Consider the following 25,898-nt stretch of genomic DNA (forward strand, 5'->3'; position numbering starts at 1 on the left):
AAAATCAAAAAGCGAAAAGAAAAGGAAAAGACCACACCAGTGTCCCCCATCCCTCCTTTATCTTATTATCTTGCAACCTCACCCCATTGTCTAATGTTAGAGAATAGGGAGAGCAAGTTAGCACCTCTCTGTAGCCCCCTCCCCAGAAACCAGAGGCCACAAACAGAGCCAATTGCCAATTTCCACTTCCTTAAAAATCTCCAACCTGCAGCCCCGACTCTAGAGAGAACTCCTTCCGGAAGACGTGGCTCCCTGCTCAGCTCTGCTCTCCTCTCCTCTCCTCTCCTCTCCTCTCCACTTCTCTCCTCTCTTCTCCTTGGAGCCTCAGATAAATTGACTCCAGGAGCCTGAGCTTCTTAGCAATAAATAAGCTCCAAATATAGAAGAGGGGGCAAAATATGATGAGCCTCTCTGACATTTGTCTTTAAAATAAAACTAGCTGCACGTCAAGTTTGAGCTTAATTTCTGGAAATAGGCGGAAGTCGCTCCGGATCATGCATGGAAGGCTAATTGAAAAGATCAGTCGGGGCGCTTGTGGCAGCCTTGTCACTTTGTGACAGTGCTCCGCTCCGGGAAATTGCATCGTCACGACAAACGGGACCGTGATAAAACGACCCTATCCGTCCCTATTTGTAGATCACTCAGAGGAGATTGAACTGCACTCGTTTCCCCTTCGAGGGGAGCCGTGTTTTCAGGGTAGCCAAAGGCTTGGGGCGGAGGGGGCCCTCACTGAGAAGGGGGAACAGGAGCTTCAACTCGATGAGAAGTGACAGGCATTTGGGGGATCTGGGCACCGGGTGGGGACATCGCAGGGACACTTTCTCCAACAGAGCAAGGCCTAGTCTGCGCTTCCGGTTTCTCCTAGGTTCCATTAACGTCTTCCTTTGCTTCGCTGGACCCACCTACCGCTCCAGTTGCCCAGCCTCCCCTTTGGGCAAATGGAGCCTTCCAGGAAAGAGAAAGGCTGTCCCAGAGAGAGACCAAGAAAGACTTTCCAAACTACATGCACAGCCTAGGCAATGCTCAACCTATGAATGCCAAGGCATGTGGGGCCGACTTATCCTAGACCTTCCTCTTTCTCCCCTCCCCATTGCAAAAAATAATGTGCCCACCACTTTCGCAGCAACATGGGGCGGGTGCACACCCAGGAGACGCCAGGGCCAGGTCGCCTTTGCCAGCATAGAAATGGCAGCGAGGAAACGCTGCTCTAAGTTACCCTTCAGAGGTTAAGCCTCAATCATTGTGTCCCTTCCCTGGGGACGGCTGGCGCTCTCGCCGAGTGGCGATGATTATGCGCCTAGAATTCGACCGAGAAGCATCTAATAGGAAAACATATGGTGTCAATTTGGATGCTCTGCTCCTCGCGCACACCCGGGAGCAAGCGGCACAAAGCCCTGCGGGCCGGCCCCCGACCCGGCGCCCCTCGGGGCCCTCCAGCCAGGCCGCATCGGCAAATGCTCAGCGCTGCGCGCTCCAGCCAGGCCTGCAGGAAAGCTTACGACTGGGGAGTCTGAGCTGCAGAGGGAAAACCCAGCAGACAGGAGGTGTGAGCAGAAGCCTTCGCCTCGCCAAGAAGGGTGCCTCTCGGGCCAAGCGAGGGGGTCTGGCAGGTTCTGCACAACTAACCCGCCTTGAAGCTCACCACTTTTGCTCCCTCTCCTAAGCTTGGTGCCCACCAGCCGCCGGAACAACCAGGGGGCAGCTAGCCCTTCCTGGACAGAAGGATCGGGCGCTAGAGACCCTCCTAAGTCCGCAGTTCGGCAAGGGAAGGTTGCTAGAGGACTTAGGTCTTTCTACACTCCTACTGCAGCTGAGCCCCTAAACCATGTCCAGACTCTGCACCTCAACCAGAGCCTGATTTCACTGAGCCTCCAGGCTCCCAGGCCTAGGCTCCAGACTAGCCCTGTCACATACCAACACGCATGGACTGAGCGGGAAGGTGGACTGGGGGCCCAAGGGGTCTGGATAGAGGTAACAAGGGAAGCACAGGAGCCCAGAAATCAAAGGCATTGCGGGCCTAGGAATGACCAGCACCCAGAGAGTTGCAACTACCAGAACAGGGCTTTTCCATCTCCTTGGTTCAACTTGCACTCTGTTCTCAGACCCAGTAAACCTGTTCTCGCCAGGCCAGCGCTGCATAACAGCCCCATGGTTCCAGTTTACCACCTACACCCCACCGCAGGCCTGAGTGCCCTGCTCTCTGCCTTCTAGGCCCGGAGATGGGGTGGGGAGGGGAGGAGCTGCTCTGCAAGTGACTGGGGGAGGAGAGCCCCCACCCCCACCTCGCCTGGATGGTAGAGACTTTCAGTCTTGGCTAAACCCAAAGAGGCCTCCTTCTCCTTTCGCAAACAGGAGAAGCCTCCGCCCCTCCCTGCTCAGCCCAGCCCCTCTCTCTGGGGTCAGAGCCCGGGCAGAGGCGGGGAGGGGTGTGTGTTACAGGATTTGGGGGGATGGGGTTTCTCTACCTCAACTTCGCAAACTCAAGCGGGCAGTTCTGAAGGGCCCAGCCCCTGTTCTAACAGGAGCGTGAACTGCAGAATAAACGCCCTCCCCTCTCCGGCTGCCTGCCGGTCGAGGAGAGGAGCACAGCTGCCTTGAGTGCCCAGGGCTTTTCCCTCGTGCCGGGGTACCTGGCAAGCGCAAACGCCTCAAACCTCTCTGCACACTCCCCTGAGGTTCACGCATCCCCAGCCGGGTCAGAGAAAGACCAGAGAGGCACTTACTGTTCTGCATGCTGGCACTGGCTGGGGGCCGCGGGATCCCACGGGGCTCGAATATGGGGCTCTGTTAGCAAGAATATAGGCGTTAATCCTGGGCTCGCACCAGGTAGGCCTACTTCGCTACAGAGGATGACCTGGAGCCAGGACAGGAGAATGCCCCGTCTTTAGGAAATGATCCACTTAATCACTTGGGGGAGACTGAGGGTCATCCAGCCCTGCCCTCCAGTGCATGCTCAATCTACAAATAAAATACTCCAATACTCCTAATCTGTTTTCCCCAAAATCCTTAAGTAATTAACCCTTTAATGAGGAGAAAGGCTGACTCGATTTTGAATTTTTTATTCTATCTGAACAACGAAGAAGCAAGCATTCTGACTCTTTAGGGTTTTGGAGCCCAAAGCAGCTTTCGAGCCACCGCAGAACTTGCCTGAAATCTGGGATGTCTGTCCACTCTTACAATAAAGGGTCTCACACATCTGCGCGCCTCTAGTTAAAGTCTTCCCCCTAAGACAAAACAGAAGGAGAGAAAGGTATGTCAAATTGTGGCTCAAAAGCATAGGCCCATGGGCTCTCTGAGCCACATTCTCAGAAAAAAAAAAACACATATCTAGGGCTCAAACTGCCATAAAACCCTAAATCCCAGATTTGCACCCACATTTTCTTTAGTGGCCTCTCCTGCAGAATTCACCCCCTTTTAGAAGTGGCTACTCTGGTCTGCTGCCTTGGGAGAATTGGAGAATCTGACAAGTCGGGGTCCCATTTTGCAGAAATATCCAGATAGGGAGGGGGAGGGAAGAACAAGAGAAACGTGGGGTAAGGAGTAGAGGCTGAGCACTAATACCTGAAGTTTAGAGGTGAGAGGAAGAGGACCTCAGAACTTCGGGCGCCTGAGGCTGCAGACTGGGGCTGATTAGGAGGGCTGCCGAGCCATACTCCCTCTTTAGGGAATTTCACCACCTCAGTTGCCCCAAGGCCCCCAGAACCCAACTCTCCGGTTACCCCTTTATCTTTCACTCTTCCCTTCAAAGCTTCCCAGTCAGGCCCCCACTCCACCCATCTCCCAGCCTTTCTGGAGCTTTGAATGTGGCGGGCCCCACATTCCCCCCACCCCAAACCTCACTTATTGTGATTAACTTCTCTTTTGGTGTTTAGCTCTTCCTCCCTTTTACTGTACTGTGACACACGCTGTCTACCTCGCCTCACTGCTTTAAAAAGTACGAACAGGAGGGGGTGAGCGTGGTCGACAAAGCCTACAGGCAGCGAACAATGGCTTCTATTCTCCAGCTCTCCCCAAACCCAAAGAGCAAAACCAAGTCTCCCTAACCAGCAACACAGCTTCCAACCACACGTACCCACAACCCACCAACTCACAAAGAAAACAGAGGGACACTTCTAGCTTAGTAAGTCCTGACCTAGTCTGTGTCCCCCAAGGTTCGCCCTCCACCACCTCTTCCCTGCCTTCCCCTAAGAAGAAGGTTCTGGGGGAGGGGGGAGAAAACAGAAAAGTAATTTCTTGTTATAAATATCTAGAGGTAATTGTGTTACTGGTGTGAGTTGTTAGGGGCTGTAAAAAGATACAACGGCACCGTGGGGAGCTCAATTGGGAAGAGAGAATTACAATAAAGAGCCTATTCAGAGGTTTGAAAAAGGGAGAGAGAGAGAGAGAGAGAGAGAGAGAGAGAGAGAGAGAGAGAGATAATAATTAAATAGTCACAGCATCATTTCTCCCTGTTAAAAAAACAAAAATATTCATTTTTTTTCCTGTTTTGCCTATTTTGATTATTAATTTTGCCTGCCTGCAAGGAAGGAATTCCAAGAAGCACATTTTTTTCTCTCCAAGGCCATTCATGGTCTAATTTATTAACTAGCTAGGAGGCAGCTTAAATCCATAAAAAATAAACTTAAGAAGGGGACTTTTTACCAGCTTCCAAATGCAGCCTGGTAAATATTGGAAATGGCAGAGGGCTACCTAGTTATCCCTAGCTGGGTTGGCTCTCAAAGCTTCACTCCCAGTTTTATAGTCCCCATGACCATAGTCATACCCTGGCAGGGCAGAAACCCCCAAATTCAAGCAGAATTTGTCCTCTCTGCCCTCAAAATGGGACTCTGCAAAGACATAACAGGCAGGGAAAGGGGTAGGGTAATTCCCTTAGAACGGGGAAAACTTCTTGAACTCCTCTCTGTAACCCACTTTGTACTCAAGCACAACTGAATGCCCCCACCCTGGCCAGTACATTCTTGAGGACATTTTTAAAAATTCAGGAGCTGATTCCAGAGAGTACTAACCAATTAATTTTCGAAGCATCTGGGAAAGTGGAAGCATTTCAAGTTCCGGTTCTGCTCCATTCCCACCCCCTTCTCGGCTAAGAGGCTATCTAATTACTTAAGTAATTATTAACACTTAGTGCAAAAGCAACCCGGGACCCGGGGCACACTGACTTCCGGAAGCAGTCGTTCGGGAAGAGGCTAGGAACCCCCCCCCCAGACAGAGCCAGAGCCCCCCACCCAGCTCAGACCAGGGCTTCCTAGAGCCATGCCAGGAATGAAGGAGTCTCCAGACACCTGAAAGTCACCACGGCCCCGGTCCACTAGGCCACTGCCTCCCCCATCCCCAACATTAGCCTCAGCTTTCAAATGCTGTTGTCTTAATGACTTAATTCTCAAAATCCAACCCCAAACTCCTTAGCTTGAGTGAAGAGGAGAGCTTACTTTCGGCCCACCCGGCCACCAGCCAAAGAGTAATTAGCAATTAAGATGACAAAGTTTTACTCTCTAGGGCCAAATAAGATAACTAATCAAATTGCCTTAGGACATTTGCAAAGGTCACCAGCTATAAAACAAAAATAAAATGTAATGTCAATGGCAACAACTGTTATTTCTCCTCCATAAACTGCGAGGCTTTCAAATTCTTTGCTTTTTATTTCATTTTCTGCTCCCTCCCCCTCCTCAATCTCCCCAAGTTCGAGTTAAACATCCAAAATGGCTTTGTAGAATATTAGAGAAAAGGATACCACACTCACTTTGTTTCTAAACTTTCTAGAAATCACTCAAGACTGGAGGGCCGGGGTTTAGCACTCAAAAAAAGAAAGCATTTCCACTTGAAATTCAACTCCATTTCCCCTCAATTACACTTGCTAAAATTCAGGGCTATTATGGTGCAGGGAGACTGAGAAAATCTGCACAAGGAAAGAGGCAACAACTTTATGAACTTTGAAAAGACACTTTTCCTCCTGGGGTCTTGCAATCAATCGGAAAAGCTCTCAAATTACTCAGACTAATTAGCTGGGAGATGATGTGATCAGATGAATGAGAAAGCCAATGCTTTCATATTGATTTTTTAAAGACTCACCAAAAAAAAAAAAAAAAAAAATCGGGATTTGGATGGAAAAAAACAAAACAAAACAAAAAAGCAATCCACCTTTCCACCTCCAAACTTGTTGAAATGGCAACACCGGGTGCAGCTTTGTCAAAGAAGACAAGGAAAAATACCCACCGAGCGCTGGGGGCTGGAGAACAGGGAAGACCCCAGCTTTCGCAGGGCGAGGGCGAAGGTTGGGGGAAGCCTGGGGAGCAGAGTTTTCAAGTTCCGAGCTCTGCGCTCAAGTTAGGGGCAAGAGCCTGGGGGCTTGATGGAAGCTGACAGTCCTTCCTCTTGCCTCTGAGCTCCCTCCGAGCGCGCGTTCGACCGCTTTGGCCTGGTGGCTTCCTTCCCGGCTCCCGCTCACTCGCTCTTTCTCTCTGCCTCCACCGTGCGATTGCCTTGCGGGTGGACTCTGCTCCGGCTGGCGGCGGGCGCGGTGCCCCTCGGTGCTCGACAGCCAGCGGACTTCTGTACCCGGACCGAGTGCAGCACAAAGCCGGAGGTCGGGCGAGCGGACAGCAGCGCGGCAAGCCGGCTCCCTCGCCGCTTCCTCGGCACGCCGGATCTCTGCGTGTTCGCTGGGCCCTCGGCTGGACAAAGCAGCCGGCGGCGGCTGGTTCCTGCAGCCGTTCCCGGGTCTGGGACACCGCAGAGCCTCTTCGTCCTCTCCCGCCGGCGGGGAGCATTTGGCGACGCTGGGGCCGGGAGCCCCGGCTGCTTCTGCGCCCGGAGCCTCGGTTGTTCCAGCGAGCTAAGCCCGCGCTGGGGGTGAGCCGGCCGCCCGCCCCGAACCCTGCGCCGCTCCCGCTCGCCGGCCGTCGCCCTCCGACGCGGGCTTTCGCTGGAAGTACAAAGTTTGGGCTCCTGCGTGGAAACTTCTCCGGCCCAACTCTCCCGGCGTAGCAGTGGGGGAGGGGACCGGCGAGAGGGGAGGAAGGAAGGGGGAGGAAGGGGGAGACCTGCCAGAATATTGCAATAGAATGATGCGAGAAGAAAGCAGCGGACTCACCTTTATGAGGCATCCTTTCTCGTCAAAGCTCCTGTCAAGAGTTTTGTTTGGTTGGGGTTTTTTGGCTGTTGTTGCTGCTTAAAGACCACGGTTTGAAATGACGGTGTTTTAAAGGAGTTGCTGGTAAGAGTTTTCTCCACGGATGCTTCTGGTTTGGTGTGTGAGAGCAATTCTCAGATCCCTGGAAAGGAGACAGAGATTGACAATAAAATGGGCTGTCAGCGGCTGGAGAATGAGAGATAAAGAGTGTGGGTGAGAGAAGTGGCTGCAGCCAGCACACCTATGCTGATTGGTGATGGCTCAAGTGTGTTAATGTGTGTGTGCCGGCGCCCGGCCTCGCCTCCACCGCTCCTCACTGGCCCATTAGCGAAGCCTGACCTCTGTCATCATCCTCCAGCAAAACACTTCCTCCTGCGCCTGAACCAGAGCGGGAAATGAGGCCGAGCCACGGTTCGCTTTTCAAACCCACTAATCACTCCGCAACATGCAAATGCACCGCTCGCTCCCACACAAAATATTGCTTTATGCAAAGCAGCGCCGGGGCCTCGCGCCAGCCGATTGGATGTTCCCTCTCCCCGCCTGGTGCAATTGGTCCGTTTGTTTGAATATGAATACACTTGTTTTCGGCTCCAGCGGTGGGTCCTGCTCCTCTCCCCGGCGGTGGGCCCCCGCGCCCAGGCTCTGGATCTGGCGCTCGCCGACATCTCTAGGCTCGGAGCGCTTCGGGAGTCAGCGCCGCCCGCACTGTGGCCGAGAACTTGAGGGGTCGAGTGAAGGCCGCTGGTCTGGGGGTTGCACCCGCCACCACCTTAAGCTGGGCGCGGGACTCCCAACTCAAGGGGGGAGCAAGTTTCTGCATCTCTGCGCAGCCCTTTCTTGCCAACTCCAGCGCAGCATGGCCTGCCGCCCCGCCCCCGCTCTCGCTTTCCGCCTCTTCCCCATCTCCTCCTGAGCTCTGGGACGCGGAGCACAGCAGTGGCCGCGCCCTAGCCCACCTGGCTGTGCAGTGAAGAAAAGGGACGTAAGCGGCACTGGGTCTCGGCAGCATCACTACCGCGGAGGCCGAGGCGAAGCCTAGGCCGAGAGAAGGCCTCGGGGCTGGGAACTCGGCGAGGCCGGGCGGCCTTCCCAGTCCAGGCCTCCCGGGCCTGCCCATTCCCCCACTCTCGCCCCCCCACCCCGGCCCTTTCTTCTGTTGTTTCTCCTTTCGGAAGCCGCGGTGCGCAGCGGAGCGGAGGCACAGCCGGGCTGGAGAGGCCCGAGCAAACACGCCACTTACTTTGTGTACAGAGGGTTCTTGTGAAAAGCCCTGAAGAGTCCTCACCAAACACTCACCAACTTCTCCCACGTGCCATTTGTTGACTAAGTGCGGCTGCTTTTCCAGGCTCCCGAGAGCAGGGGACGCCAGGGGGAGATAAGAGGGAGGAAGGTGACCAATGCTGGGAGAGATTGTGTGTGTGTGTGTGTGTGTGTGTGTGTCCTCGCCGGAGATGTTGGTGTGTCAGCGTGTGTCGGTGTGTGCCACCGGTTATCTGTGTGTGGTACGTGTGTCTCGTCACCATGATTCCTTTTCCTGGGTCTGCTCAGTCCACGGAAGCAGCTCCCCTTCAGCTGTTGCCAGAAAACCGGGTAGGAAAGTAAGTAAATGGCTTTTCTCTTCTGACCACACACCAGAAGTCCATTTGTTGAATGCCATACAATTAGGACACACCTCAGTACACTCCAAAGGCGCCCCTTGGCGCCCCGCAGTTAAGGTGACAAGGGAGGGAGCGGCTGCCTAGTCCTGCGAAGTTCCGAGCTCTATCGGACCTTGCACGCCGTGTCTCCGGGAAAGGGGAAGTTTGGAGATGGGGGACATACCCAGGACCCAGCAAAGAATAGGGTTGGAACAGTTGGGACAGGGAGGCTGAAACAGCTACCACCGGGTACACTTAACTCCTCTTGACTTATGAAAAGTGCCGAAAGTCAGAACTCATCAATAAAGTCTGTGCACCCTGAACTCGCTGCTGACATACGGCGCGGCAGCCACCCCGGGAAGCTGAGGCCGTGAGGACTGCAGGCTGCCTTGGGCTGCGGGCCTAGTATAAGCCTCATACTCTCGTCCCCTGCGGGGACCTACTAACGCCACGACCAAACAGCTTGGGCAGAGCTCAGGAAAAGCGGAGGCCTCCCCAGCTTGGGCCAGGGTTGGGGCCTCACAACCCGCTCACCTCCTGGGCCTGGGAACCGCCATTCCCGCGGCCCATGAGCACTCTGCGCCAGGAGAAAACAGGCCAGAAGCGAAGCAGGTGGCGCCAGGCGCCAGGGTCAGCGGCCTCCTACGTGAGATTTCGTAGGACCGCGACTTTTCCCGATCCCGGGACGTGGGACTGCGGACCAACGTCCCAGACCAGCGAGAGTCTGCGTTCTTTTTCTCTCCCTTTTTACTTCTCAAGCATTAAAGAAGCTTGAACTCAAGAAGCTTGAACTCAAGTCCACTGGGCATAAGCGGAGGGGGTTGGGGGGAGGCCCAGATTCTGTCCGAACTGGAGGCGAATATCATTTTTACAACCTGTCAAATTAGCAACCGAGTGGATTAGCACCTTCTTAAACTTTGCCTCGGAAAGAAGCCGCCATAATCTTGTTGCTATTTCCCCCCTAGGCACTGGCTCTTTTGATGGGCTCCTCCTCCCACCCCCCAATCCCCATCTCACCTCGGAGAAAAGTTTTAACAACAAAAATCATAAGAAGTGAGGAGCCGGGATTGAATGCCACTGACGTCATTGGTGGGGGTGGGGGTGGGGGCTCGGGAAGGACTCTTGGAAACCCCTCTGCACAAACAAGAAACAAAAACGAGTTGGTTGCTTCCAGTGTGTCAATATTTTTTGGAGGGGTAGCTCAGCCCTGAGGGAGGCAGAGTTTTCAAAGTTTAAGGGGAGGGGTGGAGAGTGAGATTCCCTGTTCTTTCTGGGCTAGTTTCAAAGTGAGTGGGGGTTCTGTTCTACGTTGTGGGGCCTCGCGCCCTCTGCCAAGTACGTGTTATGGGGGCGACGCAGCTGGTTGCGGGTGCTGGGACGGAGGTGCAACGCGCCAGGGGCAGAGGTGTGAGCAAAATTGAGACAGCTCCTAGGTCGCCATTTTAATTGTGGCTTCCAACACCACAGAGGCACGCATGCTGCCCTCCAAGGCGGGGGGCGGGGGATCGGCAGGATCGAGCCTTCCGTTTCTGTCTCGCGTTTTCCCGCCTCTCCCCAAGATGTTCCCCCCCACCCCCCGCCTTTTGGAGCCCGAAGAGGACAGCTCTTCGGCCTGGTCCCTCAGGGTCTGGGGTCATCCCACCCGGTAGGGGGAGGCTCTCTGTGCGGAGAAAGTCTCGCCCGGGGCTCGCAGCTCACCAGAGTGTCGGCAGCCTCTGGCCGGTATTGGTTGGTAAACGTGAGATCAGGCAGCATCTCACCCCCAGCGGTCCCAGGCATTCGCCTGTGCCCACTCCCTAGATTTTCGGTCCGAAGGCGGCCTCTGGCAAGGCAAAAACGTGACCAGTTTTCGGGAGATGTGCTTTCGGCGCACGGCTTCAGAACCAAGAATCTTCCACCCGGTGTTGTGACACCTCTGAACTGCCACTTTTCCACCGCCAAGCAGAGGAGCGGTGCTGGCGCTCTGGGGAGGGTGGAGAAGAGCTTTTCTTTGAAGGAGGACAGTCTCCGCAGACACCTGCGTCAATTTGCAGAGCCTCAAGAGGCTCTCTCTTTGCTGGCCTTGGGAAGGTGGGTTCCCTCGATAGCAGAGCTGATGAAAAGGGTCAAACGAGCACGAAAAGCAAAGGCACCCACTTCTGCCGCTCAGTTTGGGGTCCCTCCTCCACACGAGGCCTTTCCCTCTCTCCTTTCCCCAGCAACCTGCAGATTTCTAGTTCACCCCGCAGCCTTGCAGAGACCCGCTCGCCGGGAAGAAGAAGAGAGCCGGGAGCCGGCCGGGTAGCGCCTCCAGGCTGTGGTCACGCTCGGCTGGGGAAAGCCGCGGTGCCCTCGCCTTACCTCCCCTCCTGCCAAATGGCAAGTAGGTTCGGTCCTCTTCCATTCACATTAGGAGGCAAGCGTCTCTCTTTCTCTACCTCTCACCCAAACACTTTCTAAAAATCATTGTCCAATTGTGTTTCCTAGCCAAGAGATCCCTGGACTCCTAAGCCTTTGCTTTCCTAACTCTACATGCTGCTGTCCAGATGGGGACCAGGTTTAAAACTCCTGATGTGTGGGACATTTGCAATCAGTGGTACCCTCTGATTTTTGCAAATAGGGTTCCCAGGAAAGTTTGCTTTCCATTTTTGTCACTGCGATGGTTCCCCAACTCTCATTTCACTGTAACCTCCGTCCTCAAGAGTCAAGAGTTCAGCTTCAAACGAAAAGAAAGCCAAGGCCACCTCAGTTCCTTCTCGAGACCTAGAGATCCCTTCTCTAAACAGCTGCCTATTTTAAAGGCCAGGGACCGAGTCTAGCATTTGTCCTGGCGTGGAGCAGGGAACACGCGGGCCGGGAACTAGGGGCTTTGCTGGGGGGTATGAGGCTGGGGGAGGGGGAGAGAGCAAATGTCATGGCTGGTTCGCTCGAGCAACCAGGGAACCGGAGCTAAGCGTATCCTGACGGGCTCTTAAAATGACATTGATTGGGACAAGCTGTTCCCCACCCCAGTAAGAGTTAATCTGCCTGTTAATCAAGGCACTAAGGGGCTCAATGCGAGTTTTATTAGCGATTGGAGAATAGAGGCAGCAGTGAGGGATCAAAAGCCGGGATTCCACATATTTGTCAGCCCGATCACCAAAAAAAAAAAAGTATTTTCAATTAGAGAACAATTCGGCGCGTTTCATCACTTCCTAACTCAGTCTCACAGATGGTGACTTACAAACCTGGCTAGCAGGGAAAACTGAAGCCCGGGGGCAGCCGGGGCGAAAGGCGGGGGAGGAGCGGCAGGTTGGTTCGAGGAGTTCGGCCGGGAAAGTTTAAGAATCCTCAGCCTAGGCCCTTGAAGCCTCAGATTCCTCCCGAGATGAGAGAGAATGAAAAATAAAACAACATATAACACCACCAATATCCGTGGAATCCCTTCCTCCGAGTGAGCTCCCCACCGCTCAGGCCAGGATCTGGCGCCGGGTGGTGTCTGGCCTCCGCGCGGCAGCCCGACCTGCCAGAAAGTTTGCGCAGCGAGAGGGACTCTCTTTCCATCTCTCCCGCGCTGCCCCCTTCCGCCCTGGAGGGGCGTTAAGCTCCCTCCGGTTTTCCTTTAAAACTCTAAAATAAATAAATAAGTAAACGCCAGGCCCTGGGGATATTTGAATAGTATCTCGTTCAATAATTCAAATTACATGAGAGGGTCCGAGGAAAAAAAAGACCAGCCAACCACATACGCCCTCCGATTAAGGAGGGCACGGGAGTGAGAAGGCGACAGAGGAGGTCCCCGGCTTGCTCTGGGCGCGGCGCGAAGACTCTGGTCAGAGGCAATTATGTCACTGCGTTTTCTCGCCGTGACAGCCCGAATAAACACAATCTCCAATAAACATCTCTAATGAGGGAGGAGGCCCGAGGATGGCTGGGTTTGATTTATGACTAGGGGGAAGGTCCACTTCCCACAGCTAAGTGGGCAACCTGATCGCCCCTCAACTCTGGAGAAAGGAACCCGAGGAGAGGACCCAGACTCAGGTAAGGTGCTCGGCCGGGTGGCCACTTCTCTCGTTCCCTTGCTTCCCGAGCGAGGTGGGCAGGGGGCGACCACCGCTCGGAGTTGGGCATTGGTCCCAAGCACCTGTCATAGGTGCCTGAGACACAAACGTCCTCCAAAGATGAACACCCAGAACGTCTAGAGAGGTGGCGCCAGGAGCAAAAGTGGGAATGAGGGGCGAGCTCCGGCCTGACCTAGAGGCCTCCCCAACCTCCGGACGGGTGCTTCTGTGCCCAGGCGTTCCTGGGTGTTTGAGGCTAACCTTCTGCGACTTTCGCCCCGCAGAACCACGAGTGAGTCTAAGTATGGGGTCTTCCCTTCCCTGACCCACGTTGGAGAAACTTCTGGAGCCCGGCTTGGGCCGTCCGGGGGCAGGAGAGTAGCCGGGAGCTGTTCTCCCCGGCACTCAGCGGCCCGGCCCCCCTGGAGCTCACAGGCTTCCCACCGAGGCAGCCAGCGCAGTGCCGGCGGTAACCCGAGCCCGCGTTCTAGCTCAGTGAGAATCGCTAATTATTAGGTCTTCCGAAGTGAAGCTCAAATCACACGCTGGGGGCTTTACGCGCTGCCCAGCTCTGCCGGCAGCATTCTTTAGTCCTCCGCTCCTTTCTGAGAAACGAACACCCATCTCTAGGACTTTGTTTCGGTCCGACCATCTACACTTTGCAACCGCGGGAAACTTTTGCTGCACTTCGCCGGGTCCGCGGCGGGGCGTTTCCACACGCTCCAGGCGCGGATGGGGACGTCTCCACGCGTGAATGTTGTGAATTGTGATTCGGTTGTTCTAGGTGCAAACTGCATCACCCCCACCCCCACCCCTGCATTTCTCACGGTAGCGAACGGCTTCTGCAGACAGTAGCAGATCCCGGTCTCCCTCTCCCCGCCCCCTTTAACCCAGCTCAGCACCCAACTGGAAGACCACTCTGGGGACTGGAACATTTTGCTACTTTTGCAGAAAAACACGCTAGGCAAAGACAAGACGCCCCCTCCTTCCGTATCTGATTCCGCCCCCTGTAACTCCCCTCCATCTTTTATGGCTCCTTTTAAAAGCAAAAGTCAAGCCTCCGGGCTACTTGGGGCGGGTTTGGATTTGGGGGCACCAGTCGCGGGCAGCGGAGAGGCGGCGCGGGCCCGGAGCCGGGCGGGGGCCGGAGCCCGGGCGGTTACCTGGGAGCGGAGGGCGGGGAGGCAGGTGAGCCTGGCGGCGCGGGTTCCCACACTTCTCACCGCCGCTCGGCAGGGGAAGTGGCAGATCTGACAGCCGCGTTCTACGCGAGGACTTGCCCCAGAGTTTAAATGTCAATGATAAGAAAAGAGGGTGCTCAAGCAAGCGCTAACTTTCCTTAATATCCATGCCAGCGCGGTTCTCATTGGCTGCCCGACACGCGTGACGTCATGGCGGCCAGAGTTGGGCTCAGCTCCGTGCCCACCAGCGCTCAGGCCCGGCGGGAGCCTCCTCCTCCCCACCCCGAATCCGGCCCGCTCCAAGCCCTGCGGTGGCCTGCCTGGGCCCAGCCCTTGGCTGCTCACGCCCAGCCCAACCCCAACCCGACCCGCTCTCCCTTAGGGCGTTGAGTCACCCCAAAGAAATTAGTCCTACTAAGTACGCTCTTCCCTCCTGGAACGTGGTCCCTCCTCTTGGCTGGCCAGCTACCTTTCTGGGTGCCCACCTGGCCCCCTCCTTCCATTCCCGAAGGAGTCACTTTATCAGAGACACACGAAGGTTACACCGGGGTTGAGAGGGTCCTCTAGAGGAAATCGTTTTCAAGAGGAGCTCAAGGAGCGATAGGTACCCTAAAACTGGCCTATGGGCTTACAAGTCACCAGCTAGGCACAGACGAGGACTCCCGGGAAAGAACGAGTGATTGCTTCTTCTAGGCTAGGCCAAAATCCTCTCCAGGCCGCTGGTTTCTTCTGAGGGGAGCCACAAACGGCACCTCCGCTGGCTTCTCACGCCTCTTTGGGTTGAAAGGCTCCAGTCACGTAGAAAATGTAGGTGATTTTATTAATCTTTGACTTGGGGGGTTAACAATTGACTTTGTGGCCTAGAGGAGGAAAACAGGAAAGTCCCAAATTCTGAAGTCAAGATTCCCCTTCCCGGGGCCCAGGAAACCCCAGAAATTGGGGCGGGGTGGGCAGGATACTGACCTGGTGGTCTGTGCTTATTTTCTCCTTACACCCAATGTGGATTGGGAGATACGTAACTTAGTCGAGCCGGGCATCTTGAGATGGGGACCTAAACCTGCGTTGTGATTCCCGGGTCTCTCCCTCCTCAACAGGGGAGGAGGCTTCTCAATGTCCATTGCTTTCGTTCTCAGCCTCCATCCGAGTCTCCAACTTGGAAATGACAGAGGTCCGTCCGGGAGAGCCAGGGGCGCTTGACGAGGTGGCAGGAGGGAAAGTGGTGGGGCGTGGATTGGCTTTTAAGCAGCTCGTGGGACGCCTAGCCCTGGTAGACCCGGGCGTTGGTTTCTTGAGGCTAGGAGGTTGACGCCTAGGCGGCAGGAGGGCCCCAGGGCCAGTTCCTGTTCGCCTTGCTTGGGTGGGTGCGGCAAAAGGAGAGCGGAGCACAGATGGCGCACGAGAGGTCGAGAGGTTCCCGCTCCCGCCCTGGGCACACCTGGACAGGTGTGGGGCTTCGCAACCAGCCGGGCGGAGGCTCCAGGCAGTCTGCCTACTCGCTCCTCTCCACCGGGCCAGCCAGCTCCCTGACTTGAGTTTTTTTTCTCTCTCAGCCTTTCGAGGCCCTGAAGGCAGGGTAAAAGTGAAGAGGAGAATGGGAGAATAGGCAGAGTGGTCTAAGCGTGGACATCTTACTTCTTTACAACCGGTATCCACTATTTCTCTCCATCCCAACCCTCAGGTCTTCCTGTGTCAGAGGCCAGGAACATCCATCCTACCGCCCTCCACTCTAATCTGAGCCAGAACCTTGTTGTGGTCCTGTCTCCCCAAGCCCAGCACTGCTGGGGAGTGGTACTCAGAGAGGTGTTTGCTAGGGTTTCTCCACCGCCACCGGCCTTCTCTAGTGACCTAGTTTCTTGGCAAGAGCCCTAGCTCTTCTCCAGGACCTGGTCCAGCTTTCGGCCCCAGATGTCCGAGGTCTCCCGCGCTCCAGGATCTGCCTTACAGTTTGGACTATGTGTAGGCCCCGGGCCTGAGCAGGCCTCCCTAGCTCCGTACGTAGTTTGTGTCAGCGGCTCTCTCCCCACCCGCACCCTCTGTCCGGAACGGAGGCCGCCGGGAAGGCTGCTCCGTGATTGTTTGTAGTCCAGGCCATTAAATGTGTGCGGATCCCTGCAACCCGGCAGGGTGCTCAAGAGCGACGCTGGAAACGCCACGGCCTGGGCCTTCTTATCTGCCTGTCAATAAAGGGCGCTCTCGGGAGGCGCGGGAACGCCGGGCGGTGGAGGCGAGGCCTGGCTAGGCCCTTCCGCGCTCCGGGCCAACGCAAGAGCCGCTCTCCATTTACCCCGGGCACAGAAGGCTGGGCGGGAGGAAGCTCGCGCCGGGGTCGCCAGGGGGAGGTGCAAGTTCAGCTGCTGCCGAAGATTGGTCTCAGGGTAGCTCTGGACCCGGGAGCCTGCCACCGGCCTTGGGGGCGGCTGGGCCCGGCCCGGCCCATAGTAGTGCTCAGCCTGCGAGGCCGGGCCTTGCCCCGCCTGGGCAGAGGCCGACTCTCTAGGCCGCATCTCCCAGCAGCGCGGGCGGCTCCGGGGCGTCATCGACGACTTGTAACACAGGTCGATGGCTGCCTTGTAACACAGGGATGCGGAGTGCAACCGGAGGCGGGCTGTAGGTGGGGTGCACAGGTCCAGAAACAGGAATCCTCCGATACCTAGGGCAGTCCCAAGCTCTGGTTATTCACAATAGCAGTGAGTGAGCTCGGCAGCCGCCGGGTCTGCGGGGGGTTCCCTGGCCTAGGACTGCCGGAAAGCCCAGAGCTTCCCCTCCAACTCACCAAGGCGAGGTGGGGAATGGGGAAAGGGTGAGGGATCTGAGATAGGGGGTAGGAGTGGAGGACGGGAAGAAGAAGAATGGTTCGAGAGCAAGGCTTGAATGGAAGGAGACAAGGGACGGGAAGATAGATCCGTCGTTGGCTTGAACTGTAGCTGATGTATGTAGTTCTTGTCCAAAGTATGTGTTCTCGTTCTCTCTCTCTCTCTCTCTCTCTCTCTCTCTCGCTCGCTCTCTCTTTCTCTCTCTCCCTCTCCTTTATGCAAATAAAGCAGCTTCCAGACTGGAAGCCCCTCCTGCAGGATCTGTGCTACAGGGTGGGTGGGAATTGATTTAGTATTTGTCTTTTCACTGAGAAGGGCTCTGGCCAGTCTAGAAACAATTGAAAGTAAAAAATTGATTTTCCCACTTACGTATTTTAATTTCATTTTACTAAGTCTGGACATAATCCATCCTGTTAACTTCTATTTTTAAAATTATTCCTGGGAGGGTACTAATTTATAAAAGGGTTTAATACAAATCTTTCGCATAAAACAATAATAGAAAGCGAGGGAAAAGTCCCTGACTAATTGAGAAAAATACTGTGCATTGCATCATGTCAAATAGCTGCACAAGACAGAAATCCATATATTAAACTTAACGGGCAGTGCATTTGGCTCTCGCTCTTCCTTCTCCTTCACTTCCTTCTCCTTAAATGGCAAGCTTTTTAAAACAAGATTTTATTTTAAATAAAAACTGGAGGAATGTTTAGTGAATCTGAGCATTAAAAAGAAAATATTTAGCGAAGTTAGTATTTGCCATCTCTTCACTCGGGTCTAAAAGGCTGCATAATGGCATGGTTATAGGCAGTATTGTGGTATCTCTGCTGTTCAATTATTTTCCTGCTCTCATTCAAAGAAATATTTCGGTTCCTCTCCTGTCCATTCTATCCCATCATAAAGTTTTATTGGACATTTGGGAAAATCTCCGAATCCTTCCAGTTTGCTTTCCCACTAAGAAAATCTTGATTACAATCAATTCGAGAAAACTCTGCTTTTCCTTTCCTTCTCAACATTTTCATGTGAAGTCAGTCACGCTATGGCACCATGTTTGATTTCTTTCTCTCCCTTGCCTGGGTGGGGACAGAGACATTAGCTGAATTCCCTGAGGGTGATTGGATGCAATTCTCTGAAAGTAGACAGGCACGTCCTGGATGTTAGAAATTCACTTTTTCTCAACGTGACAAGGCTGCCTTCGATCTACAATTGTATTTGAATGGGCAATGAGCGGAAAGATCTCTCATCATTAAACCTGCTTCTACTTTAGCAAAATAAGGAGAGCCTCATTTGCACACAAATGCGCATAAAACTGGGATTCCCTGCAACTCTTTAATAAAAAGGGATGGCTGCGTAATTTAAACTGGAGGTGAGAAGGCAGAGAGAGAGAGAGAGAAAGAGAGAGAGAGAGAGAGAGAGAGAGATGGGGGTTTCAAAGGCATCCCCCTTCCTTCCCCCCAAAGGACCACGTGATTGGGTTGACTTTTTTTACTTTAAATCTTAAATAAGATGTGAGTTGTAACAAGAGGATTGGCACTTACTCTGTGACCCTTATAATTGGATTAAATATAGACTGAGACATACAAAAACACACCAAGATTGACACCTGCCAACTGGACTTCATTATGATTGATTGTGATGCTTCGTGCTGGCAACAATAATGAAATAAATTGTATGGATAAAACAGCACATTTGTCATTTCCGTGCCATGAGTGAGGAAGTCAACGAGTTAGGCAAGCTGTTAGCTGACAGGCGCAAGTGGGAGGCAAGCTAAAGAGATAAATAAGGATTCCAGGCATTGACAGGACAAATTATAACTTGTCACAACCTTTTTAAATTCAGAAGTTTTCAATTAACATATATATTGCTGTTACATATAAGATAAGGGGGGGCCCCCCCACCTAAACACAAGGATGCTCAGGGACACGCCCCACGTCGCCAACAGCTTGGGCACCCAGGCCTCTCCCTCTTGGTTCTCAGGTGAGCTTGGAGTGCACCCACTGGCCACGAGTGCCCCGCCAGTCCACAGGCGCTATGGGCCTCGGTAAGGTGGGTTATGGTGTGTTAAGCTAAGGGGTGGCTCCTTCTTTTGTTTAGAAGTGCAAATCGTGGGTCCAGTACCCTTTCTTCACAGAAGCAGAGCTCCCAGCCAAAGCGAGAACCTGAGTAAGGCCTGGACCCAAGTCTGGCAGGACCAGTGATGCTCTTTTTGCCTCCCCTCCATCGCCACATAGGGAGTAAAAGATAGAAGGGACAGGTGCCCCCCTTTAAGCCTCCAAAGTCTCTCCATCAGGAGGAAATCTGAGCCCTTGGACTTGGAGTCCACGTCATGGGTCCAGGCCTAGGCTGCTGAATCCTGGTGTGGCTCTTCTCCCCTTATTGCCTGGCCCAGTGTGACTCTGGAGGAGGCCGCAAAACCAGCTCTTTTGTCCCACCCAGGAAAAGGGACTACTTTTCCCTGTTCATCCCTTGACTTTTGTATACAGTCTTAGGGGCTCTGCATTGGTCCTTGGGTGGGGATGAGCCCACTGGCGGGTCACTGGGTGCCCTGAGGCCAAAGTAGGGTGAGTGAGACTTGAGGAGGAACAAGAAAGGCTCTGAATTACCTGGCAGGGGCTACAAGTGAGAGGCAGCAGTGGGATTTCTGATGAAGACTCCTGTCTGTGGATGGAGACTAATGTGGGTAACATTTGACATGAGTCAGAGAAGGGTATAGGGGAGTGTAAACTCCTTAACTGTCTCCACCTCAAAGGACATTGACTTCTCAGTTTTAAAGCTTATTCTCTACCCCAAGCTAGAATCTGGACCTTGCAGTATCTCTTGATATTTCCAGAACCTTTCTGCACGTGTGTCCTAGCCTCCCATCAAATGCCAGCTGGAATTTCGCAAAGTTAGGGGTGGAATGTGAGCGTCCCTAGGTCTGAGGCTGCTGGGCCAGAAGCACCGCCTGGATAGGAGTGTAGGGTACAGAACCGGGACTTGTCCTCGTCCAGCTGGGGAGTGCAAGTCTGCTGGAAGCAGGGCAGGTCCAGTTCCAGACAGGCTGGGGAGGCGAGGATCTGGGAAGACACCCCACTTCTTCTCGATGCTTTGGTCCACTTCTGCTGCTTGCGCTCTGTTCCTGCTGGAGTCTCGCTACTGGCGCCGTCATCCTGGTTCTGGTAAGAAGAGCCCAGCCTTCGTGTCAAGGCTACAACCTGTCACCACAAACACTCAAAAGAGTGTCAACCCCAACCTTCCGGTGCCTGCCACCAAATTAAACACCGAGAAGCTCTGAATCTTTCCAAAGACAGAGCCCCGGAAGAAGGGGAGGGACGAAAAGGAAGGCAAAAAACAAGTTACTTAGAATTAGTTGGAAGCAGCCGCATTCCCCAGCGACTGCAGCCATTAACATTATAATCTCAAACGCCATTTTTTATGTAACACTATTGTTAGTAAATCAACTCCTCAGGTCCTCTGAGACGCTGACCCCTGGCAATTCAGTGAAAGTGTAATTATCTCCCCGAATCTTGGACAGATTTAAGAGATTACATTTCAACTAAATCTATATCAATGCTAATTCTCTCTCCCCTCCCTCCCCAGCCTGCAGGTGCTAGGCACGGGAAATGGCGTCAGGCCTCGGCACAGCGCTTCACAAAGAGGAGAGGGCTTGCTGTGTACAAGGCCAAAAGAAATGAAGCCCCACATAAAATTACACCTATTTTTTTTTTTTGCTACAAAACCTGGTCTTATATAGTAAAGTTAAACAAAGCAGCTATGCTAAATTAGCGTTACATAAAGGCGAGTTTAATGCTCGGTTACAGTCAACTGGTGTATCTCTGATGGCTAATTGTCTATCAAAATTAAAGAGAAAAGAACAAATGATTCGTTATAAGAAGGTGTTAAAAGCTTCAACAAAAGAACATTTCACAAATATAATATCGGCAGCTCGAGGATTGCCCGCGGGGTTGTTCAGGCCCCGGCCCTGCGCAGCTATGAAAAGTGGGGTGCGGGGTGCTATTTTCCTGGCAAGAGCTCATTTCCTTCCAAATGAGTATAATAAAAACCCGAGAGGGGACATTAGAGTAAAGATCGGGATTAGTCCTAATCCGCGCGATGGACGTGGGCTTCAAAGCCGACTCCTACTCTCTCTGCCTGGGCTCAGGGCGGAGGGCGCTTTGCCACCTCCCAAGGACACCACAGCCAACTCGCCACTGCTTCACATTCAGGGACAAGAGGGAGCGAACACGGGCTGGGGGTAGTTTCAACAAAGGAGCGCAAGCTCTGCCGGTTCCTGCTCTTCCCTGCCTTCTCCGGGCTTGAAGAAGACAGTCCCGGGCTCTCTGAGGGACGTTGGAGGTTAGGGCACCGTCCAGCACGTGCCTTTCTGACGTGCAGTGCTGGCCTCCGGGGGCGCAGGCTGCTGCAGCCAGCCCACCCTCCTAGACTGGGGAGGACGCAGAATATAATACGACGGCCCCCTTCCCAAGGCGACACCAGATCTAGAGCTCCAGGCATATTTGTTGTTCTAAGTTAATTAAAGGTGAAAGCAACCAAAATGCGCGCACTAGGCGCACAGAGGCAATTCCCGACTCTGCGTAGTCTGTCCGCTGCACCAGAGGAGCCGCCGAGGGCCGCCGGGGCACGCTCACTCCGCCCGAGTCTCTGTAAGAGAATCTGAGGCTGGGGAATAAAAGCCGAAACCAAATCAGGCAGCAAGAGCAACAAACCGTCTGGAAAATGGACCCACGGAGCCGCAAGAATGTACTTTTTTTTTTTTTTTTAATCTTTGACCACTTGTGTCCTAAAGAAAGTGTATTGAAGATAATTGAAATGATTACAATTCATTGCTGCTTGACTTTGAATATGAAGTCACATAATGACATGCCCACCGTACAACAGCAGTTTAATTTCCATTATCCGACTTCGGGATCCTTGCGCCAGCCGCCAGGGCAACGCGTCGCTAATGCAGAAATCTTGGCTCTTGCCTGCATTATTCATTGCAGGGGCGTGGGGGTGGGACGGGATGGAAAATGGGTTTGTTTCCTCCTCCCCCCGAAACTTGTTCTGAAAATCCCAGGGATCAGTGGACCCGGAGGAGCCGACATCCGAGACAGTCACCGTCAAGGGGGCACTTTGCACGACGGGGCTGCGGGCGATGGCGCTGCGCTGCTGTCTTGTCCTCAGGGGTTCTTGGACCCGCCTGGGACAGGTCCCCACAACTCCCACCCTAGCCCGGTCCTGTGTAGGAAGAGCTTGGGCTGGGAGCTCTTCGTCAGGTTGCCCCCAGGGACAGCCACCCTTTCCTCTTCCTTCCCCCTTTCTTCCATTCCTGGTGAACTTTCTGCTTCTGAGCTGCTAGGTTCGCGCGCAGGGGGCCGGGGGCCCCCTCTTGGATTTGGAAGTTGCTTAGGCCTTGAACTTGCCCTGTCCTCCCCCGCGGCCACCCCACACCCCCGCGACCTCAGGGAAAGAGCGTAGAAAACCAGGGTCTCTGCACCGTGGGGTCGCTGGAGCTCACCTTCGGGCACGGCCTCGGCAGAACCTCTCAGCTGAAGCCGCAGGGAGAGGGGGTGGGTGAAGGGCCCGGGCCTCAGCCTTGCGCAAGCGCCGCGGGGGCCCGCTGCTCCCTCCCCAGGCGCGGGGTCCCAGGGACAGATCCTGCGCCCCTCTCCGCGAAACTACCGCTTCTAAAAAAAAGACCATCTGGTAATTGTCTTTCTTTAGATCTTCCCTTAATTATGCTTTTAATTAAAGATGGTTCAAGGCACCGGACCACATGAAGGGCAGTAATTACAAATTACATTACAAACCCGACAGATGTAGCGGGATCTGCTGGGGAAAAGGTACCGGAATAAAAATTTGACTAAACTTTGGGATAAATTAATCGGCGGCTTGGAGAACAGCAGCACAGTTCTGATTATGTAGGCTCCGGCCAGGATTTAAGTTTTGTGTCATGATTGTTTTCATATTTCTTTGACGTCTATTGATTTGGAGGCAGCTGCAAGCCTTTGTCACAGGAGAGAAGAGCAGTCACAATATATTAGCTTGATGGCATAACTCGAACCGGAGAGGCGAGGGGAGCCGCAGTGACGGGGGCACATGTGACCCCGCCCGGGGCCTCGCGGCCCAACCCTTACATTAACTTGTTCTAACAGGAATAATGGAGTACTACTACTAATCCTTGGTCAGAAGGTGCTTTTCTGTCTAGAACGCGGGCGGCGGGAGTGGCGCGGCCGCAGCAGGGAAGACGAGGGTGTCTCCGTGCCCGGTGGTGCCTCCTCGCCGGCCTCGGCCTCGCCGCTGGTGAACTTAGGCTGGGCTCAGGCCCCGCTCCTGGACTCCCAGTTCCGCACCCACGTCGGCGGGCGCCAAGATGGGAGAAGATCCCCGGGTCCCAGGCCTGGCCCGGAGGCTCCAGGCCAAGTCTCCCCTTTGGCCTCTCTTGGGGACTCCCGATGGCAACGTCGGGGTTGGAGGACCTGGGGCGGGAAAGGCGGTCGCCTGGCGGGTGCCCTGCCGCCCGTTCGCCCGCGGCGGGCTGGGAGCCTACAGAAGCGTGACGCAGACTGTGAAAACAGAAGGGAGGGAGTTGGGTCATTTCCTTCGCTAATCATCGCCTCCGCCTGCTCCTTCCTCCACCCTCACGGTGTCCCCGCAGCCGTCCAGACTCGAACACGTGTCCATGCCAAAGTCTGACTCACTTTGAGCCAGTGGCTGCACTTGATGGAAAAAATATACGTGCCCCTCACTCAGCCATCTATTTACAGCGTCGGTGCAGAGCCCGGGGAAGACACGTGGACAATTAAAGACACCCACTTACGGCTTTCTATTACCCACAAGCTTTCAGAAATTGATACAACCCTAATTTTGACACAAAATTCGTCTAATGCACCTTGCCGTAGAGGAACGTTCACCAGGAAGGTGTGATCCACCCTCGATCTAAACCAAGAAAACAGAACTATTGTTGCAGACCCAGCGGCCTGACACCTTTTCTCACTGCCAGGGGAAGGAAAGTTTTTCTTTTGATTCGTCCTCTCACTATGTTTCACTTTTCCTTGGCGTTACAGTTTCTGAGAGGAATGTAAATATTTTGACTAGTCCTCCGCAGGGGCCTTTCAAACACCAGGCACAATCATCTGTGGAATACTGTAGTTTTCAGTTTCAAAAGTTGGGTGTGAGAGTCTGTCTTGCTGGGGAAACCCATAGAATTAGCGGCGACCTCTCAACTCCCTATTTGTATAATGAAATGAAGTATTCCCTAGTGATTGTCCAAGTTTTAAAGACTTTTTTTTTTCCCTGTCACCGGTCCTTTCCAATTGTTTGCAGGGAAGAAAAATGAATCTAACAGACCATCAGTGGGGTTGTGGCAAGATCAGATTTCGCCGTGCTTTACTCTTACCTTTCTTCCTTTTCTGCTGTGGGCACGTACATGAAGTGTGCAAAAGTAGAAATAATATTTGTAAACATCAAAACCCTGTTTAGTTCTTCTGGGTATTTGAAGTGGGGGTTTCTTTCTTTTCCTGTTTTATTATTTGATACAAAGCTGATATGCTGAAACAGAATGCAAAATTCACAGAAACTAAAATGAGGAAAATTGTTCTAAGGTTTCCCTAGTATATAATATAAATAACATAATTAATTTTCATGTAAAATGAAGCAAAAATTGCCAGGAGGCATAACACATCACTGAATGTGTTTTTTTCCAAAAATATATTCCAAACATTTCCCAACATTTCCAAATATTTCCCAATATTATAGTCTTAAAACATTTCTAAACATAAATATGGTATAAAAACATTGATTTCAACTCTGTTCTTTGTTGTTGTTAAAGTGGTACTTTCTTATTCTTGATTTCAAAATACCTGCACTGTTAATGTCAGTTGTTGCCATTTTAGGGCCTGGATGCTCTATGAAGACCACCTATAATGTGTTCATTTCCCTATCCCATTCTACTATAGTGTAATGAGTATTTAACATAAAACATTTTGGGCATTCTTAAGTCTTTTTTTTAAATCAAATACTCAACGTTTGTGACAAATAAGGCTGATTTTTTATTTTGTTTATACCAAATTGACTTAAATGAAATAAAGCATAATACAGAGAATTTAATAGTCCTATGCAATGTGACAAAAATGATTGAAAATAGAAAAAAAATATTGTTAGAAATGTCTATAATATTCCTTGTGATCCTAATTTTTTTGTGTGTGCGTATGTGTAAGGAATCTGAGTTTTTCAGCTATTATTCTGTTACCTCATTTTATGTTTCTTTTAGAGTACTCACCTATACTGTCTTCTCTTTCTGTCTTCCCATAGCTTATTTGTGCACTGTGAATTTCAGTAAATATAAATTATTGCTTAAAAGAGTAAAGAATGGTTACTTTATGTCTCATTGTTCTTTCCTTACAATCTGCTCCAAAATGCTTTTTTTCACAAATCTCATTGCTACTATTTCCCCTCAATTCCATGATGACAGTGAATGGCAAGTGCCATTCAATTTAGAGGAACTCAAGCACAGAGAATATAAAGATTTTGTTCAAAACTTCCCTCAACTCTGTTTTTGGATTTTGAAGCAGAACGAGGCTGAAGCAATATCAGTACAAATCTCTCACTCTATATGAGTCTACTTGAAGGAGGTGGCTTTGGGGGTTCATTTTGGAAACAGCAGACCTACGTGTGCCTGAGAGACTGACAGGTGATGGTAGACCCCAGGAGGAATAAAACAACCTGCCCCTGAGTTGCAAACAAGGAAGAGTTTCCTCTCATTTTCTCTCCTGCATTACTTTTTCTGTATTTGGCAGCTGAACTAGAGAGCAGCCTGCAACATTTTGCCTTGGGGGACTTCCTGCGGCTTTGCCACATTCCCTGGAGAAACTCAGATCCTGGAATAGATGGAGGGATTATAGAGAGCCACAAACATCATTCTCCCTCTAATCCATCTGGGGCTGATGCTGTATTGGTAACAACCTTTCTGTTACTTAGCGGTTTCCGACTATTTCAATGAGAACAAATAATAGGAATTTGGTAGTGGAGGTGGGGGTGAAGTAGGGTTAACTGGTATAGGCTTTTGGGTTGAAAGGATTGGTTTCTATTCCAAAATCATGGAACTAACATTTCCCACTCATTTGTTTCAGAGCAATTTCATCTCTCTT

At 52.6% G+C, this 25,898-nt stretch overlaps 2 protein-coding genes and 1 long non-coding RNA gene across 12 annotated transcripts in view; 1 reads left to right on the forward strand and 2 right to left on the reverse strand.

The window, feature by feature from the left end:
* PAX6 (paired box 6) overlaps positions 1 to 3,224 on the reverse strand; it is a 17,594-nt gene extending 14,370 nt beyond the window's left edge. For all 4 annotated transcript variants that reach the window (XM_019738595.2, XM_019738590.2, XM_019738593.2 and 1 more), the window contains exons 1-2: positions 3,148 to 3,224; positions 2,724 to 2,784 (exon numbers count right to left, since the gene is read on the reverse strand). In XM_019738595.2, coding sequence (XP_019594154.1) covers positions 2,724 to 2,733 — 10 coding nt within the window. In that variant the 5' untranslated portion in view covers positions 2,734 to 2,784; positions 3,148 to 3,224. The remainder of the gene's footprint in view (positions 1 to 2,723; positions 2,785 to 3,147) is intronic.
* On the reverse strand, positions 3,148 to 14,132 carry LOC141572253 (uncharacterized). Of its 6 annotated transcripts, none has more exons than XM_074336171.1 (4): positions 13,946 to 14,132; positions 7,091 to 7,271; positions 6,214 to 6,922; positions 3,148 to 3,224 (listed from the first exon to the last, which is right to left on the reverse strand). In XM_074336171.1, the coding sequence occupies exons 2-3, from the start codon at positions 7,101 to 7,103 to the stop codon at positions 6,300 to 6,302; spliced, it is 636 nt and encodes a 211-aa protein (XP_074192272.1). In that variant the 5' UTR covers positions 7,104 to 7,271; positions 13,946 to 14,132; the 3' UTR covers positions 3,148 to 3,224; positions 6,214 to 6,299. The 6 variants fall into 6 exon arrangements, with proteins under 6 accessions (XP_074192272.1, XP_074192274.1, XP_074192275.1 ...); XM_074336173.1 differs by lacking the exon at positions 13,946 to 14,132 and adding an exon at positions 8,370 to 9,744; XM_074336174.1 differs by lacking the exon at positions 13,946 to 14,132 and adding an exon at positions 8,426 to 9,072.
* Positions 11,990 to 25,898, forward strand: part of LOC109450855 (uncharacterized) — a 145,574-nt gene continuing 131,665 nt past the window's right edge. For both annotated transcript variants that reach the window (XR_012497559.1, XR_012497558.1), the window contains exon 1: positions 11,990 to 12,762. This is a non-coding gene — a long non-coding RNA (uncharacterized LOC109450855). The remainder of the gene's footprint in view (positions 12,763 to 25,898) is intronic.

The sequence above is a fragment of the Rhinolophus sinicus genome, linkage group LG06, assembly GCF_036562045.2.
Source record: "Rhinolophus sinicus isolate RSC01 linkage group LG06, ASM3656204v1, whole genome shotgun sequence".
Lineage (NCBI taxonomy): Eukaryota > Metazoa > Chordata > Mammalia > Chiroptera > Rhinolophidae > Rhinolophus > Rhinolophus sinicus.